Below are 17653 nucleotides of genomic sequence, written 5' to 3' on the forward strand. Positions count from 1 at the left end.
TTGGTCTGTCACGAGGGGTCATCCTCGCCAGCGAGGTGTTCAACTTCACCGGTGGCCAGATATGGTGGCCATGATCGGGCGGTGAACGAAAATCTCCGGGACCGGGAGCTACCAATACGTGATCGCCAACCCAGCGACGACACCTAGGCTGAGGACTACGTTACAGTTCTGGTGAGTGTCAACTTCGATGCATGACTGGGCGAAAACCAACCGCCAGTTTCCTTCTGCTCCTTACCTGTTTAACCTATCGCACACAATATATCTGAAGAGTGTCAATACAATCAAGTTATCTATTGTCAGTTCACGCGTCTTACTACAATAACTGCCAAAGACACTACGAAAAACAAACAAACGCCGAACAGTTATACGCTGATCAAATTCTATCGCGAAATGAAAGACAAAGCGGGACATTTATTTGCATTTGTTAAAGTATGATCAGCGTACATGGAACACGAAAAGAACTAAATAGTCCACGGACAGTACGGGCTTCTAAACTACTTTACTTTCAGAGTTTGCGCCTGCGAAGACACTGCAATTGCATCAGGAAGTATGTTTAGTAGTTGTCACACCCTCTGCAAAGCATTTCGGTAGTCAGACCAAGTCGATAGATAGGAGTATGGACGTGTGTTCTCTTTTTTGCATAGGAGTTTACTTTCACAATATATTTCGCTTCGTTGTGCAAGGGGTTTAGCTCCAGTTCGTTCCTCGGTTTATGGGACGTCATGTCAAATACTTTACGTATGTACAGTACAATGGTGTACCTGTGAGGTCGCGATACCGCAGAAAAGACCAATGAAATTCACAAATCTTAAAGCACAGGGAGCTCACCTTATATTAAGAAACGTTCAGATAAAGATTATCGTGTGCAGCTGGGTCATTAGGCTTGCCTATAGATATTTATCGCACATATTCATGGCAAAACAAGAGTCATTTTTTATATTTATAAAAATACTACCATCAATGATAAAATATCCATTTAACGCCAGAACGAAACACTTTGACCAAACTTCAAGATTCTTTTGTTTGATTTGAAAAACTTCCGAGCATCCCTTTTATCTATAAATGTCATGTGGCTTTGGTGGACCGCATCCCATTTGTGTAGACGACAGCGTAATACACTCTGTGGACGTTTTGGAGCGCCCTGCCAGAATTGTAGCTTAAAGCTTGCACCAGGCTTGGAAAACGATCGCCTTATGAGCGCGTTGGCCAAACAATATCTTATTAAGGAAAAAAAAACATTTATTAAGGCTCCATCAGCAGTTACTATTGATGTATGCAAGTATTTTTCTTAATTATTGAATAACAGTTTTTTCATCCTATATAACCAGTGTTCAACATGTCAACGCTACCTGATAAATTTTATTTTTGACAACTGAATTTAAGTCACTCGAAAATTTATTAGTCAACAACAATGATGCTTATTGTACACAAAGCATCGTATTTTCAACAGTATTTAAACATATTTTCTAGAGGAAAAGACGGAAATGATATTGTTTTGAAAATATTATTAAAAGTTACTGCTGTTGACTCTTTAAAATCAGTCCTTATTTTTAATATTAACCCCCTTTAAGGGTTAAATTTTGATTAAAAGGCACTTTCGGATTTTATTTTAAGATTGATTCAAACCTAGATAGTAGAAGACAGTAGAGAGTTTCTCTACTGTCTATGATTTAGACAAAAAACCCAACTGAGCTAGACAACAGACGGGTAAACAAACATTTTACCCGCCATCAAATGTTCGATATGTTTACAGACTTGCCGACGCCATTTACCTATGTAATATCGATGCCTATTTTATCTATGCATGGAGGAAATGGCTAAATATCCATGGTTGATAATTGACAGGTCTGTGTGACGTCACAAATTCAATACCCCATATATAGTTGATGTTTGATGACTACAAGTTTGTAGAAGAAGACATATAAGCTAGATTTTGTTGCGTTATAAAAAGAAAAAAAACCTGGAATTTGAACTTCCAATGCATTTATTTACACAATCCAGCAAAAGCGTCAGTTTCTTCTACCAACATTTCACAGAGTTTTTAATATCGAGTCACCCGGACAGATGCACCAATGCGATGTGACTTTAAAACAGTTTAGATTACTGATTTTCACAGTTGCATTTAAGAGAAAATGGTTGTAACTTTTGACGACGTTTTCATAAATCTTATTCTTGAAAATCTAGTCTAAGTACATATATTCATTCTTCTGCAGAAATACATGTCTGAATAGAAGGCATTACCCTGGCAAACACAATGCGCCGTGTACAATATACAATGTTAATTGCTGCAAAGAATATCAAACATAACATCACAGACAATCTGTGATAACACATATAAAGGATGCATTCAGAAGTTGTACACTACAGGAACTTTGACACCGTTTTGGGAGTAGATAAAAGAAACTTTACTTAGATCAAAAATACCGGAAAATACATCAAAAAGTTACAAATAATGGATCTTCAAGGAACACTTTGAGTGGTCGTGAAAATCTGTCTCATCACCACATCATAATTGCATACATTTGTATTCCGCCAAAGCCAGTGACGTAGCAGCCATACATGAGTATACAACCAGCTGCTGGCCCCTAGAAGCAATATTGCAGATGCTGCCAATTTCGATAGACACTATGATAACATTCATTCTCGACTTTCTACAACTTAAAAAGTACGAGATATTGTACGTAAATCACAGTTAACTGTAACACACACTGTATCTGAACCGTATCAAAAATTCAATGGCCTTGAGGAAGTTTAAATTTAATGTTTAACTTAACAGAGAATAGCTTACAAAACGCATTATCATAATCCTGTGTTATTGGGCTCGCCAAGTTTCTTGATATCTTCTCGAGGGCTCCACGATCAACTTATTAATCAAATTAGGGTAAACAATTCAGAACGAGCATAATGTAGATACTTTAAACTGACACAAAAAACATTTTTGTTAAGGTAGAACGCGCCTCGGGGACAGATATTTGGACTCTTAAAGTTTTACCATTCTTTTCTGATATACCACTTGTGAGGGTTCATTTTAAAGCTCTTGGTGTGAGAAAACTTTTAACCGCTTAGTTTTTCGAAATTCGAAAATTTTATTTTTATCCATAGAGTTAAAACAGAGTTGGCAGCCATTTTGATTTTCAAATATCGGTAAATCTTGGGTTATTTGTTTCTCTAGTACCAAAATTTGCTTTTTGACCCCCAATTTTTATTCTTGATTATAAAAGAGAATGATTGAAAGATTCCGTAAGGAAAGTTTGAACAAAAGTTTAAATCTTTCACTTTTGAGGCGCATACTACCTTAAAGTTGCGATGTTCACGACAATTTCAACATGCATTATTACATGCTCCGTATATCAAACGTCGCGCCCTCCTTAGGATTCAATGTTAACTTGTTGATGGCATAGCTGGCCGCATAGTTATCACCTGACCGAAAGTGAACCGGAACAATATTCAACTTAACAACTTCCGGATGTAAGGATGATAAAATTACTAAACCGCGTAACTGTGATTTTAAATATATCAATGCGCAGCCCAATGATAAAAACAGATTTTCATCTAATATTGGAGTTTAGCACATGGTTGTCATTTGCAAATAAACATGTGATTTCAAGTGATTTCTACGATTCACACCACAGGTATGGAAAATTCTTACGCAGTGTGAACAAAGTTGACACATTCGTGACTCCAAAGGGATATGGTGGGGTGAGTTTTCCGACCTTTGTATTTCAAATTCCTCCACAAGGTGCTTCTCACATTTATGACTTTCTTATCATCAGTGTCAGAGCTCAAGAATGTTTAATTTAAGATAGTGCGCACCTCAAAAGGGAAAGACTTGAAGAACAAACTTTCCTATAGAAGCTTTCAACCTTTGTCTCTCAAAATCAAGAATCAGGGCCACATCACAAATTTTGTTACTAGAGAAACAAATTACCTTAAATTCGGCGCAGTTTCTCTTTTAACTCCATGGAGAAAGTAGTGATTTCGATTTTCCACAAATCCAATAGTCAAAACTTTATTTACTCCTGGAGTTTCTAAACGAACCCGCACCAATGGTAGATCAGAAAAATTATGGAAAAAAAATCAGAGTGCGAATATGTGTCCCCGAGGCCCGTTCCACCTTAAACCTTTGAGTGCTGTAATTTTCCCACCAAAATATTACTATAACATTTTTTCAGATTTTTATTATTTTTTGGGACAATTTTGGACCCGATGGACTCTAAGTTTCATTGGCTACAGCTTTTTATCAAAATTGTGGCAAATATCTGAAAAATTTTACTTGGGTATATTTTTAAAAAGCCGACAAAAATTCACTTTGGCGCTCAAAGGATTAAGCAGTCGCTGCTTGCAGTGGCCTTTTGGTCGAATAGTAGTACGCATATTCTGTATACTGTAGGCCGTGACGGTAGCGAGCTGAACACAAACAGAAAACCAGGCAGAGCTGCGTGTTCAACAATCAACTCTTTTACAGTGACCGCTGGCTTGCTACCGACCGGGTTGCCATAGACGCGCATATACTGTTGACACACATATCATAGTCTAACGATTATGTAACTGTTTACATTTCCTGGTGAGGTATCCACGTCAAAGAATGTAAGATCCTTGTTCACCACGCGGCTGCATTGTAAAATATTTGAGAGGTTTAGTTACGTGTTTACCTTCCGCCCATCGGTACACGTGTCTCAAGTTGACGTTATGTACGTGTGGCGCAGACGTTCGTAGCGGCAAACGACACACAATTACGTATAATATTTTTTACGGTTTCTTTATGGTGTCCGTGAATTTAGGCAACAACCTCGCAAAGTTACATAGTAAATAAGCGAACAGCTTTTACATCCGAATATTTTACAGTTTGCACCAGTATCAGAAGTACTCTCACTACGATTGCCAGACGTGATCGAAATTTTGTAGTCTCATATATCCACAAAAATGTCTTCAAACCTCATAGATAACTGTATCAATGAAAATCGGCCAATTATATTCAAGGGTGGTATGATGTTTAAGAACGTAACGCGAAGAAAATAATCTTCGGTGAAAATTACACGAATTTCGCACGTTTCCGAGAAAACGTGGTAAAACCATCGGGCACGCATAATGGGCTCAAATTCACTCGTCAGCACGGATATGCGAAGGCCACTGCGGTATCGTCAGACGCACGCACAATTACGTGCAACGACACCTTTCTATTTGATCCTGCGAAATCGTAGATATTCTCTCTAGAGTTGTCATTTTAGTTGGTTGACAAGCTCTTGGTTTATTTTCAAATTTTCTTTGTACAGAGTGTAGGTCTTTTTGACACAGGCGTCTACAAAATATAAACACGTTATGAGGTTATCGCCTAATCGTTGGCCTTGAACGATTAAAATCAAAGCAACCCCGCCCAAAAGGAAAAAAAAATCTAAAAACTAAAAAAATTCCCGAAATGGATGCTCTTAAAACTTTGGCGAAATAACGTAACATGTTTCACTTTTTTCGCAATTACATTTAGTAGAGAGTTCTGTTTCTTTATCAGTTCTCAAAATTGAGCTTCTTCACGTCGAGATAAAAGCACACAGCGAGTCAAAACGATTCGACTTCACAATGGCCGCCGATCTCGATCTTTTCTTCTCTACCGCTTGTTTTGGCTTATTTTGGAGCTCGTAGAGTAAGTAAAGTTTCCATTGTCCTATCTTGTTTTCAAAATCGAAATTTTCAATTTTCTCAAACTAGAATTAATACAGGGCTGTCGGCCATTTTGAGTATCCAAATTGTAATTTTTATAGGAAATTTGTATGTCAAGTACCAATTTTGAACGGCAAACCCTAATTTTTACTCTTGATATCGAAAGGGAATGGTTTAAATTTTCAGTGATGAAAGTATAAGCAAACATTTGAACCTTTCAATTATGAGGTCTGTACTACCTTAAGTGTGGTGAAAGAGCGTTCACTGAAGTCAGCTAACCATTGTGGGGTACAAAGTGTGTGAGTCGGCGCTCCGGTGACATTTGCTATTCTCTATATAACTATGATGCAACTTTTTCCTATGGTCAGTTCGACCGACAAGACATTTTACGATTTGATATCCTACATAAACCTAAACGTTTTCAATCGGAAAACTGCCATGATTGGTTAGTGAATTTGATCAATATGGGCACTTTAACTTTTTTAACCTTGGCATTTTAAAGTGCGACTTCAGACACTGTTAATATTAACTGGTTGAGGCGGGATGGAATGATTTAACGCACACAAGGCACATTTATAAGATCATAAAACTAAAGTTGATGTTTAATAAAATTGCAGACAGGTACGATCACACCGTGACTAAGGCGGATATTACAAAAGTATCTCAGCGATTATACTCGTAAGCCGGGGATCTAAAACGCTGACAAGTCCAAAGGAAAGCGAGCTCTGAAAATAGAATATGACGGCTAAGTTTTAAAATGGAATATGTTTTCATGGACACATATTACGTTTGCCATACAAAAATATCCCACTTTTCTCTACAGTGTGTAACTTGTTTTTAAGGGTCGGTGAGACTATCTTGAGAACCATTTTTTCGGGGGAGGGGGTGATAGAAAGGCGTCTACGTCGAGCAATTTTATACTACTGGTTATGTAATAGACATTACTGAATCGCGCTTTTTGGGTAGTAAAGTTACCCTCTTTAACTCGTCATTGTAAACGTCAACGACGAAGGACTTGCCCATCGCATCGTCATGTTTGCCCCAGTCCTAAATTTTGATAAGTTCACCAATTTAAATAAGTTCCAGGAGCTTGTTTCCAATTAAGGTGGTTCGAGTCTCGAATTTGAAAGACTTACACTTTTACCCAAACTTAAACACTAGTTCGAAATCAAGAATAGAAATTAGGCGTCACCGTAAAAAATTTACCCATTATACTTGAAATTCAAAATGGCCGCAGCCACTGTGTTAACTCTACGGGGGAATAGAATTTTCGATTTTCACAAAAAATTCGGTTAAAAATTTTATTGATTCCATGACCTTCAAAATGAGCCCTTACAAGTGGTTGACCAAAATAAGTATTGTAAAAAAGTTTGCGTGTACGAATATCTGTCCTCGAGGTTCATGGTGATAAACATAACTCAGACCTGTGGAACTTGAAAGAACTTCCGTGATATGACAAATTCCAATAACACAGCCTGTTGCTGTGTTACTTGTTTCCTGTTTGCTGATGTTTTTCAGAGTATACAAAAACTTTACTATGGAATGCAACACTAGAAAAAATCATTCGATACCAAAATATCACATATCCGGTTTTATCTGGAGAAAGATAAGCTATTAACAGGTACACCGATATTTTCATTGTGAACGTCTCGAAGTGTTTGATCATCGACTAAATCACAGTGGACCTCTGTAAAAATTACTCGTTTATCAAACCTCAATTTTACAACCGCTGATTCCTATAAGCTATTGGTACTGCCGACTGCGTTTTCTGTGCGTGCGTCTGGAGATGTATTGAATCTCCGCTTATTATCAGGCTTAAGTATTTGCATGTGTCGTATGCCTTTTGATGTATGTGCAAATTTATCTATCGATAGATCTACCTTTATACCTGTGTATTTATCTCATAATCGGTTCGTCTTTCCGACTCGAACTGTATGTTTGGCTGTCTATCGGTCTTTCGGTCTGTCTTGCTGTCTGTCTGCCTCTGTCTGTCAGTCAGTATTTTGCATGTGTCGAATGAATTTCGGGTTGATGTGCAAATTTATCTATCGATCTATCTAATTCTATGTCTGTTTATTATCTCATGGGGTTGCCTTCCTGTCTGTCTGTCTGTGTGTCTGTCTGTGTGTCTGCCTGTCTGTCAGTCCGTCTGTGTTCAGCGTGTATGGGTAGTAGAGAGCGAAAGAGCCGGGAAGGAAACATATCGACATTTTGTCGGTAACGGTAATACTGACTTCCGGTACCAGTTGACTAACACCACGTTTCTGTCAAAAATTCGGCCAAGAGTATTCTTATTTGCGAATGGATTACCTTTTATACATGTTTTTAGGTTAACTGTCAGCTATTTGCTGAGACGACTTGTACCAGTATACATATGACAGTAGGCGTGTGGTTTCTTCCGTGTGTGTGGTTGTATGGAAGCACTAAATCAGAGTAATTCTGGTATAAATGACCTTTGTTCCTCTGCAATCTTTTACAGAATTTGTAAGGAACTGTTTCCAATATGGCTGCTGCACCGAGGCGACGTCGATTGAAAGGAACCAGTATACAGGAGCAAATAATCCAAGAATGTTATGAATATCTCGATGAAAGATTGATCAGGCTGATCGAAAATTGGAAAGGTTTCAAATCAAGCTACGTCCACTTCTCCTCGTCAATTACACTTGCCTATCCGCTTTGCAAATCTCTACACAACGCCAACTACCCATTTGCGGAAGTGACGTCACTGGATGTCGTGCGGAAGTGTTACGACGCCATGATGGGTAAGAATTATACAGAAAGTGCCTACCTCATCGCTAACTTCCTCCAGATAGTGGAAGAACTAAAACACATTTATGACGAACTAGAAAACTGCCGGCCCACATTAGTGGCCAGCCAAGATAACAAAAAAGCTCGTCATGTGCGAGATTTCTGCGTTGAATTAGAAGATTGGCGAAAATTAATCGAAAGTGATGCAGCAGTAAATGCTCTGCATCACGAGGTTGAAACAATCACAAATGATAAAGACAGCTTGAAGCAAACTGGTAGAGTTTTCAGCGTTGTACCTGTCATGATAGACCATGCTATTTCTCTCATCGGGATCATGCGAACAGGTTGGCCACATAAAGCGGATGGACCGCTTAGCTTACAGCGCCCCCGCACCGGCTGTATAGTAAGCTCAGCTCGCCTTCAACGTGTCCCAAGTATTATTACTTCAAAAACTCAACGGTCTTTCGACGGCACCAGCGGTAATGCTACGTTAATACCACAAGACGCTGGCATTAAAGGTCAGTCAGTGAATCATTTATCGAATTCAAGTCATGCAGTTCACCTCCCGTCAATCGGAAGTGTAACTCCCAGACGAGGATCCGTCTCTGATGATGACGATGGTCCCCTCTCATCCAGACGGAGTTCTCTGTCGTTCAGTTCGTCAAGTGCCTATGAAACCGGACCGGCATCACTGTCTCACGTGTCCATCACCAACTCAAACGTGACCATATCCAGTGATACGGAGAGCACCCAGGTATCTCCAATAGACAAACGCCCCATCGTGAAGGAAATAACAGGTGAGTGATTGAAAGATAAAATGGTCGTTGAGGGCAGTCTTTAACATCTCTCGATCAGATCTCACATGATGAACAATAGTTTGACACTGGGACTAGAAATCATTTTTTCCCAACTTCAAGAGCGCAAACTGGTAATGCGCATTGTATGATTTTTCATTTTTTATTTTATAATTTCAAATATGTTGTCAACTCTGTTGAAAATGAATTGCGATTTAAACTTTCAGAAGCACTTCAATCCAAATTTGACGAAGAGCTGGACAAGGTTACGACTCGACTTGAGAAGAAAATAACCAACGCCACTGAGAATTTACGTGACGATATTCAGAACGACCTCCAGCAGCGAGACAAGAGAATCGACAAAATTAAATCAGACGTGGATCAGCTGTCAAAATTCGTCGATGAAAAGTTCTCTGGTCTTGACATTGAACTATTGAAAGTCGATGTGATCCTCAAAGGTAACTATGTCATTTGTTTCATGCTAGTTTGATTTGGAGGATTAAGGATATATGAACAAACCCATGTGTAGCTTCTTGGAGCGGGGGAATATAATGGGGGAATTTCACTCACTTGGTAGGGCTAACTCGCTGGGCTAAGACTGGGCTGGGAGGTACCTTTACAGAATCGTGCTGACATCCTAATAGACCGACACGAACACTGGGAATTTATGATGCAAAATGAAATGTGTAAAATTTAATAAAATAAGCTAACTCGAGCACTTACACAAACTACTGCCTAAAATTGCCTAATCAACAAAATGGTGCGGGGGTAGCGGAAAGCAAGATGTCTAAATCATGGAGGAGAGGTGCGTCCAGCAGTTGTCTTGTTCTGCGTGGTCTTCAGGTCGTCAGGATTCTCCTCCTACGTCGATGCTCCTCCGTCGATGCTCCTCCGTCGATCCTCTAAAACGTAGATTTTCAGTCCCTATTATTCTTAATTTAACCTATTGTTTACACCCGCACGTTTGCGCCAGACATGTTATGAAAACTTAATTGGTGTGGGCTGTGGCGTCAGCATTTTTTATCACCGTCATGGGGTTTCTTATGTATGTGGAAGTTAGAATTTAGCTTGAATTTTGAAATACCCACAGCCCTTATCCAACGTCAGATTGATATCATAACATATGTATGTATGTATGTATGTATGTATGTATGTATGTATGTATGTATGTATGTATGTATGTATGTATGTATGTATGTATGTATGTATGTATGTATGTATGTATGTATGTATGTATGTATGTATGTATGTATGTATGTATGTATGTATGTATGTATGTATGTATGTATGTATGTATGTATGTGTACATGTGTGTATGTGTGTGTGTATGTATGTATGTATGTATGTATGTATGTATGTATGTATGTATGTATGTATGTATGTATGTATGTATGTATGTATGTATGTATGTATGTATGTATGCGTTTACCCTCCGTTTATATCGCGCACAGGACGTATTTATGTACGTATGTATGTATGTATGTATTTATGCATGTATGTATGTGTGAGGATGTATGCATGCATGCTTGTGTCAGATTTTAGTTTCCGATGGTGTATATATATATATATATATATATATATATATATATATATATATATATATATATATATATATATATATATATATATTGTAACATGTATCGCACCTACAATGCACTGATTGACTGGGACTATTTGTTGGTGGCGATGTCAAACGTAATGTACTTTACAGTCTTCTCTCACCGGTGTTCGGGTCTGATCTCTTTAGCCTTGAGCGTCATTTATAATAGGGCATGATATGACCAATCTGACAAAAATGAAAATGAATTTTCATGAGAGAAAATGCCGAGAGAGTTTGACCGGTTGACCTCGCTGTTAATTTTATGCAGGAAATTACAATAACAATGCTTGGTCGAATGACGCAGTGCCTTGAGGGTGGATCACCAGTGGTATATGGGGAGGAGTACCTTCCCGATGGTGATAAGTGGTGCAGATTACCGTCGCCTAGGTGACTGGCGTATACGCGTGCCAAAAGACACCTATGGTTGATTTCCTGTTGACCAGTCGGATGGCAGAGTTGCAAATACCTGGACTGAACCATTTGTTTTTTGTGGGTGTCGGTGGTACTTTGACAATATAAGTAAAAATGCACATATATTGAGTTTATTGTCTTGTTTATGAGCGGCCAGTATTTCCAACAGCATAAATTATGTGCATTTGCCCTTGAAGGAATAAATAATTTTCGAATAAAACATCGCGAATGTAACTACATTCCTTAAGCTCGACGTACACTTAAGTGCCCCAAAGAACCATGAAATCGCCCGACTTTCGATTGAAGAGATGAGTTTTGCCAAACCGCGTATACAGAAAAAGTGGCAGATGACTTTATTTTTAGAATCATAGACAGTATAGCGAGATGTAAAAAATGTGAAACAGGCTCCCCACCTAACTATCCTAAATGTTTTGTGTCGAGTTTGTGTTTGATTCGTTTCGAAAATGTGTTCCTACATTCTTATCCGATTGTTTGTGTTAATGAATGTTGTTTCGCTTTGGATATTTGTAGAGAAGTTTGGATTAGTGTGTACGGTAATGTTTTGTTTGTGTGGGGAAAGCTTATGGCGAGACGCAGCCGGACCTATGTTGTTACAAAAGTTGATAGAGTCGCCCTTTGACGCTTGCGTTTCGAAACCTGAGTGTGGTTTCTCATCAGTCGCAGTGTAGATTCTTTCCTTAGTTTGTGTTTGTGAAAATTTATTTTAATGCATTTTAGTGGTCTTGCTTTCCGATTAGCGAGGCAAGTATATTAATTTTGGTCACGTTGTGAGTCCGTTTGGTGGTTCGGTTTGTTTGTTCTATATTTCTTTACTTCGGTAATTTTGTTTTGACTGGTGTGTCTTTTAGATTTTTGCGTAGGTTTGTAATAAGTACCACTGCGGGGTACGGATTTTATGTTTATTGGATCAAGATACTTACAAGTATCCTGGTTGATGTGCTTGTTCTCGTACATTTTAGTTAATAGTTCATTACTTTGTTTACTGTTTGTTCTGGCTTGTTGTGTATAATACTGAGTGTTACGTAATTGCCTTTCGCATTCGAGTACGTAATCGTTTGTGTTGACAATAACGAAAACCGACCCTTGTCGAAGGATTATTTTCCCAAAATTTGTCCAATGTTTGCAAGCTGGTTTATCGCGATTCTTTGGCACGCGACATGTTTTGTTTCCTTGTTTGAAAGGGTATCTCTAGAAGTGCGAGTTTAGAAGCTTCAGATAGCTTTCAAGTTTTTGTTTTTTTGTTGTTCGTGGAGTCCAATTTGACTTTCCTTTGAATTGGTGTTGTTGCGATTGTTTGTGTCTCACGATGTAGCGTAGTCACATTATACGACTTTATTTGTTGAAATCCTGAGGTGGTTTTATTCTGTTTGGTTTTGTTGGTGTCCGAATGAATTTTAAGGCTTTTGCCTAGTACTATTTTTCGGAGTTTCATAGTTTGAGCGATGATAAGTTGTTGTTGAATTTATGTTGTTGTCGGCTTTTCTTTTGAAATAGCTGATTTATTTCCACGGCCATGTTTTCTGTTACGTTACTGTGATTGTTTATTTGTATTTAATGTTGTGTTTCAGTTGTTTGTTATGTGTACGATTTTTGTTATTTCTTTTAAGTGTTTGTGTGTTCTATGTCATCTTATCGTATTTTTTGGTTGTTCCCTTTTTGGAGTATTTGGTGGCCCTGAAAAGGGCCGCTTGGTATGGGCTTTTGTTAGCGCTTGGCGCGTTTGTTTTGGCGATAAGCCTAGCTTTTTATGCTTCTTTTCGCCGATTCGATGTGCTTGGTGAGTAGGTGTTTGCCGCCTTCTTGTCACTGTGTGTGCTTACATGGACAGTCTGCATAGCCCTTGAATGTGGTCTCGATTTTGATCAAACTTACAATTTAGGAGTATATATCAAAACTGATAAATGATTTATGTGATTACTGTAGCTATAGATAGGCTACATTCAGGACGGGCAGCGACGGGCAGTAATTAGTAGGCAAAACAGGTGGTTTTCACCGTGGGCAGAACTCGGTGCAATGATACTGAACATTAATGGTAAGCCTGTCACCTTGAAGGTAATGCTGTAGGTGAAACAAGGACACACGATGGTACAAACAACACCACAAGTGAAACGTACACACAGAAATACACGCGTTCCTACGTTGTGCCCACCCGGGCCACGCGATTAAAATATGACTGATACTGTGGATAGTGTTAATTGGGTCGGTAAACAGTCAATTAATAGTTTAATTGACTACCTGGGTGATTGGCAGGTCGTGTCCAACGACGCATATGCAAAGCAGGCCAAAAGACAAAAGCCCCCAAAGTTATTGACAGCTGGCCAGGGGTCACCATGAATACGTAATGAAGCTTCACTACGCAGAAACTGCGTAGTCAAGCCCTTCTTAACCGGTCAAACTCTCTCGGCATTTTCCGGCATGAATTTCCAACCTAAATTTTGAAATACTAGTACTGTGGTATTTAAAAGGTAACTTTTCAAACGGCTGACAACAAAGTGAAACTCAGACACTTACACAATTAGTTGTCCAGACTTTTTCTCAATAATGCTTGCTCACGCGAATTAACCTTAATGACTACATCCATACGTTTTCTCTCACGATACAGATTATGTCAGACCCCTGGACGACGAACTGATACACGTCATCAGCCAAAACATCGGTCCCCAGGTGTACCCTAAGCTTGCCAGGGAGCTCGGCATGAGACAGCCACAGATCGAATGGATCCAACAGAGACACAGGGACGACGAACACGAGGTCGTCATCGCCATCTTGCACAAGTGGAAGCAGATAGCGGGCATGCGCAAAGCCACCGTGGAGGCGATCATCAGAGCTTTGGTGAAGATCGACCAGAGGCCTACAGCAAATCAAATACTTCTAGCACTGAAGGAGAATTGAGTGCTAGCGAATATTTGCGCTAAATTATCGCCTCTTTGAACGCAGCAAGACCTTAGGTCAAGGTCAAATGAGGAACTGAGTCGAATTTTAAACGACGACTGTAATATCCTTTCTATACTGGTTTGACTGTTTGTACCATGGCATTTTGACTGCCGGCTGATGTTAAGATATTAAGATGTAAAAAATATACATACTTTTATTTCATTACCCACCGGCCAAAACATATACATATAGCAAGTATTTGCCAAAATATTTGAAATGTACGTTCTTGATACGGTTTAAGTAGTATCGCAGTATGCGGGACATACTGTGGGCCAAAGAAAGAGATACTACGTATGGTAACTACCCAGCGGATTCCGTTTACAATCTTGAGAAATGTCCATATTTAATCTCCTTTCCCCATTATAGCAAATCACGGTGTTCGAAATAATCTGAAATGCATACTTCACGTTATTATAATATAAGAGGACCATGACTCCGTCCACGTTCGTTATGTGATGCCAAAATTGTCAATGAACTTGACTGTAGTGAGTTTATCATCTTAAATTTACTTCAGAGATAATCGTGTGTGAATGTTTATTTATGAATGTTGCAAATTCTTTCAGAAATCGTGTGTTAATACTGTATAATTTGACCATATATTGAATTTAATCTATAGTAATCCTGGTATGAACAATCGCAATAAGAGTGATTTTATTCCAACTATTGGCATTACACGTTTAAAATTACAGATTTTGAATTTTGACTGAAATGTCTGTCCAAATTATTTTGCTGTCTCGTGTCTTCCTTTTGAATTCAACTCCAACAAACATGAAAAGGCGAAAATGTAAATAATAAAAACATGATGTACACGGACAGTCAGGGAAAGTACCTGTCGATAACTGGGTCAGCTCTCATTATGTTGGTAACTGCTCGTTTCTGGCGCGTTTCAAAACAACTTGTGATGACGTCACTGTATTTTTGATCAAAAATTTTGTATGTTAAAATGTGATAATGAACCAAACTTTACGTCACTCGAACCAACCATACTGAACACAATGAAGGATCAAAATACTGTTGTTTTTCTGTAAATATAGGGTTTGATCAAAAGGGAAACTATATTTTAATTACAGTTTGTTATTACCAGTTTTCTCATACTTTAAAATCCTTGAGGGCGCTGTTTCGAGATCCACCAAGTTCTGCTGACGCTTGGTGACAAGATTGATCTGAGTGACCGACTGCAAGAAGCGCCCTCAAGCAAAGGCTCCTCCAACCAATGGACACATCTTTCTAATGCCTAGTCTGGTTCCCTGACCCATTTCCCCGGTAGAGGGCGTGGGGAAATATAGGGTCAGGTACCGGGTAGCCATCTTGAACAGAATTTTGTTCAAGATGGCGGAGGTTAGTCACATGACAGAACATGCTACAACAAATATGGCTGCTACCATGAAAACGCCGGTCAAAATTCGACTGGATCAGAATTATGTTCGAACACAGGTATCCGAACCAAAAACATTGGCACACGAGACGGGAAACATAAACTGAAAGGATTAATCCAGAAGTACGGGGAAATAGAGGTGATTGAAGGCTAGCTGTGATATCGCAGCAGTACTTGTGGCGTGTATGAAACGCGCTAGGGTCATTGAGGTCATCGGCGACTGTGGCGTGACCCCAATGACCAGAGCACGTTCGATACACGCCACAAGTAGCCTACTGCTGCGATATCACAGCTAATTGGAAGCAAACTTTGTTGGAACTGTGAACGACGATTGATTTCGATGGATAGAATGGTGTCCGAATTTCGTGAAAAATGCCAGGCATCATGTCGATGTTCTAAAAGTATCAAGAGGTGTGCTAAATCACTTTGGCTAAATCATGGAGGTAAAAAGTCTTTCTTTCTTTCTACCTCCATGGCTTTGTGGTACAAACAAGAAGTTGATGTCAAGTGAGCCTGAAAGTGCGAAACCCAAGAAACATGAGAAAAAGTTACGTGTTACTTCCATCCAATCACAGCTTGTTTTATTTTAACCCAATAGCGTCCATGTTTACATTAGCCGGTACCTGACCCTATATTTACCCACGCCCTCTACCGGGGAAATGGGTCAGGGAACCAGACTATCTAATGCCGATTTTAAATGAAATTAAAATATCAAAGACGGGTATTTCAAGCCAAATTTGATATTTCATACAAAGCGACTTCTCAGGAATTCGTCCAAATATCAGTGTTTTTGAATTTTACGTCAATGGGCGGTTCCTTTTACATATGTTCGATGATTCGCGGTGCAAAAGTTTGCAAAAGTTGATTACAGGGCCCTAGGAGGAGCCTCCATTTTTACAAGACCCCGTCCAATTAACGTCACTTCAAAGCGTAATGTAAAGTATGACACACACTGTAAGTTGTACACGTTCACTTCATGTTTCGATCTATTTCATCTCATTGTTATTGTATTTCAGTTCGTCCTATGGCAGCCATACGACCAATACAAACACTGTATCCAAGGTACGTTAGCGATTGATGAAAGTTAAAACATGTTTGTCATTATGTCGCTGCCGTGTTGACTAGATACCTTGACGAAATACGCTGTTTGTAAACAAAAGAGTCACACATGCGCAGTTCCGACGACCCCTCCCTTTAAATAGAACATGTGCTGTCCCGGTTGCTGAAGTGTCACATGTCAAATATTTTCTTTAATGCGGCTATTTTGAAAGAAAAAAAATCAACATTTCATCCAAATATTTACATTGCATACCAGATCGTCATTAAATTTCTGAGAAGACGAGTCTGTATATTTTTGAATAAAAATATTTAATATAAGATACGGATATTGATATATCGACATTTACATGAGTTTGTGAGTATATTCAGGGATTTTGATGTTTTGGGCAAGTAAGTATATTGTAATGTAATTGTAGCTCATTAATCTTCGTTGTTTGTATATTATGTGTGTTTCATAATTAGTCTATAAATATCTGTCAACTAATTTCCTTGAAGCGTTTCGAAACGGCGAAAAATGGACCCCCTGTACGCACAGCAGTAGGCTGTTTCATTTCAGATTTTTTAAGGTTACATAAATGGAATCATGAGTTGTTATTCTGAATTTGGCATGTTTTATGATAAAATATTGAATAAATTTAGTTCAATCTTTACAGTGATTGACGTTTTATATACTATAAAATGCCTGTGTGGTGTTGCCTATAATCTATAAAATAACCATGTAAAGGTTTCCCAAATATTATCCCAATTAGACACCGGGTCTTGTCTAGTCAGGTTAACTCTTTCATATATAGTTACACAGGCATGTCTGGGTACCTGTGCTCGTTGTGGTTGACCAGCTGCAGGGAGTCTTCAAAAACCACTTTTGAGTATGATGGGAATCTGATTAATATCTTTGTTTGAGTGAATGCTTAACTCAGTGCAATGCTCGTATTTTTTTATTTCTCGCTCATACTTTCTTAACTGAAATTTCTTGTGAACTGAGCTCGAGCTATGATGATCGCCGGGTGAACTTTCAAAATTTTTTGCAATCTGTATATTAAATCAGGATATATAGTT

At 38.8% G+C, this 17653-nt stretch overlaps 1 protein-coding gene across 1 annotated transcript; it reads left to right on the top strand.

Annotated features, from left to right (window-relative positions):
- Nucleotides 1-14612, top strand: LOC139119316 (uncharacterized). Its single transcript, XM_070683073.1, has 4 exons — nucleotides 1-171; nucleotides 8135-9200; nucleotides 9425-9655; nucleotides 13832-14612. The coding sequence occupies exons 2-4, from the start codon at nucleotides 8159-8161 to the stop codon at nucleotides 14119-14121; spliced, it is 1563 nt and encodes a 520-aa protein (XP_070539174.1). The 5' UTR covers nucleotides 1-171; nucleotides 8135-8158; the 3' UTR covers nucleotides 14122-14612.
- The last annotated feature ends 3041 nt before the right edge of the window (nucleotides 14613-17653 follow it).

The sequence above is a fragment of the Ptychodera flava genome, chromosome 2, assembly GCF_041260155.1.
Source record: "Ptychodera flava strain L36383 chromosome 2, AS_Pfla_20210202, whole genome shotgun sequence".
Taxonomy (NCBI): domain Eukaryota; kingdom Metazoa; phylum Hemichordata; class Enteropneusta; family Ptychoderidae; genus Ptychodera; species Ptychodera flava.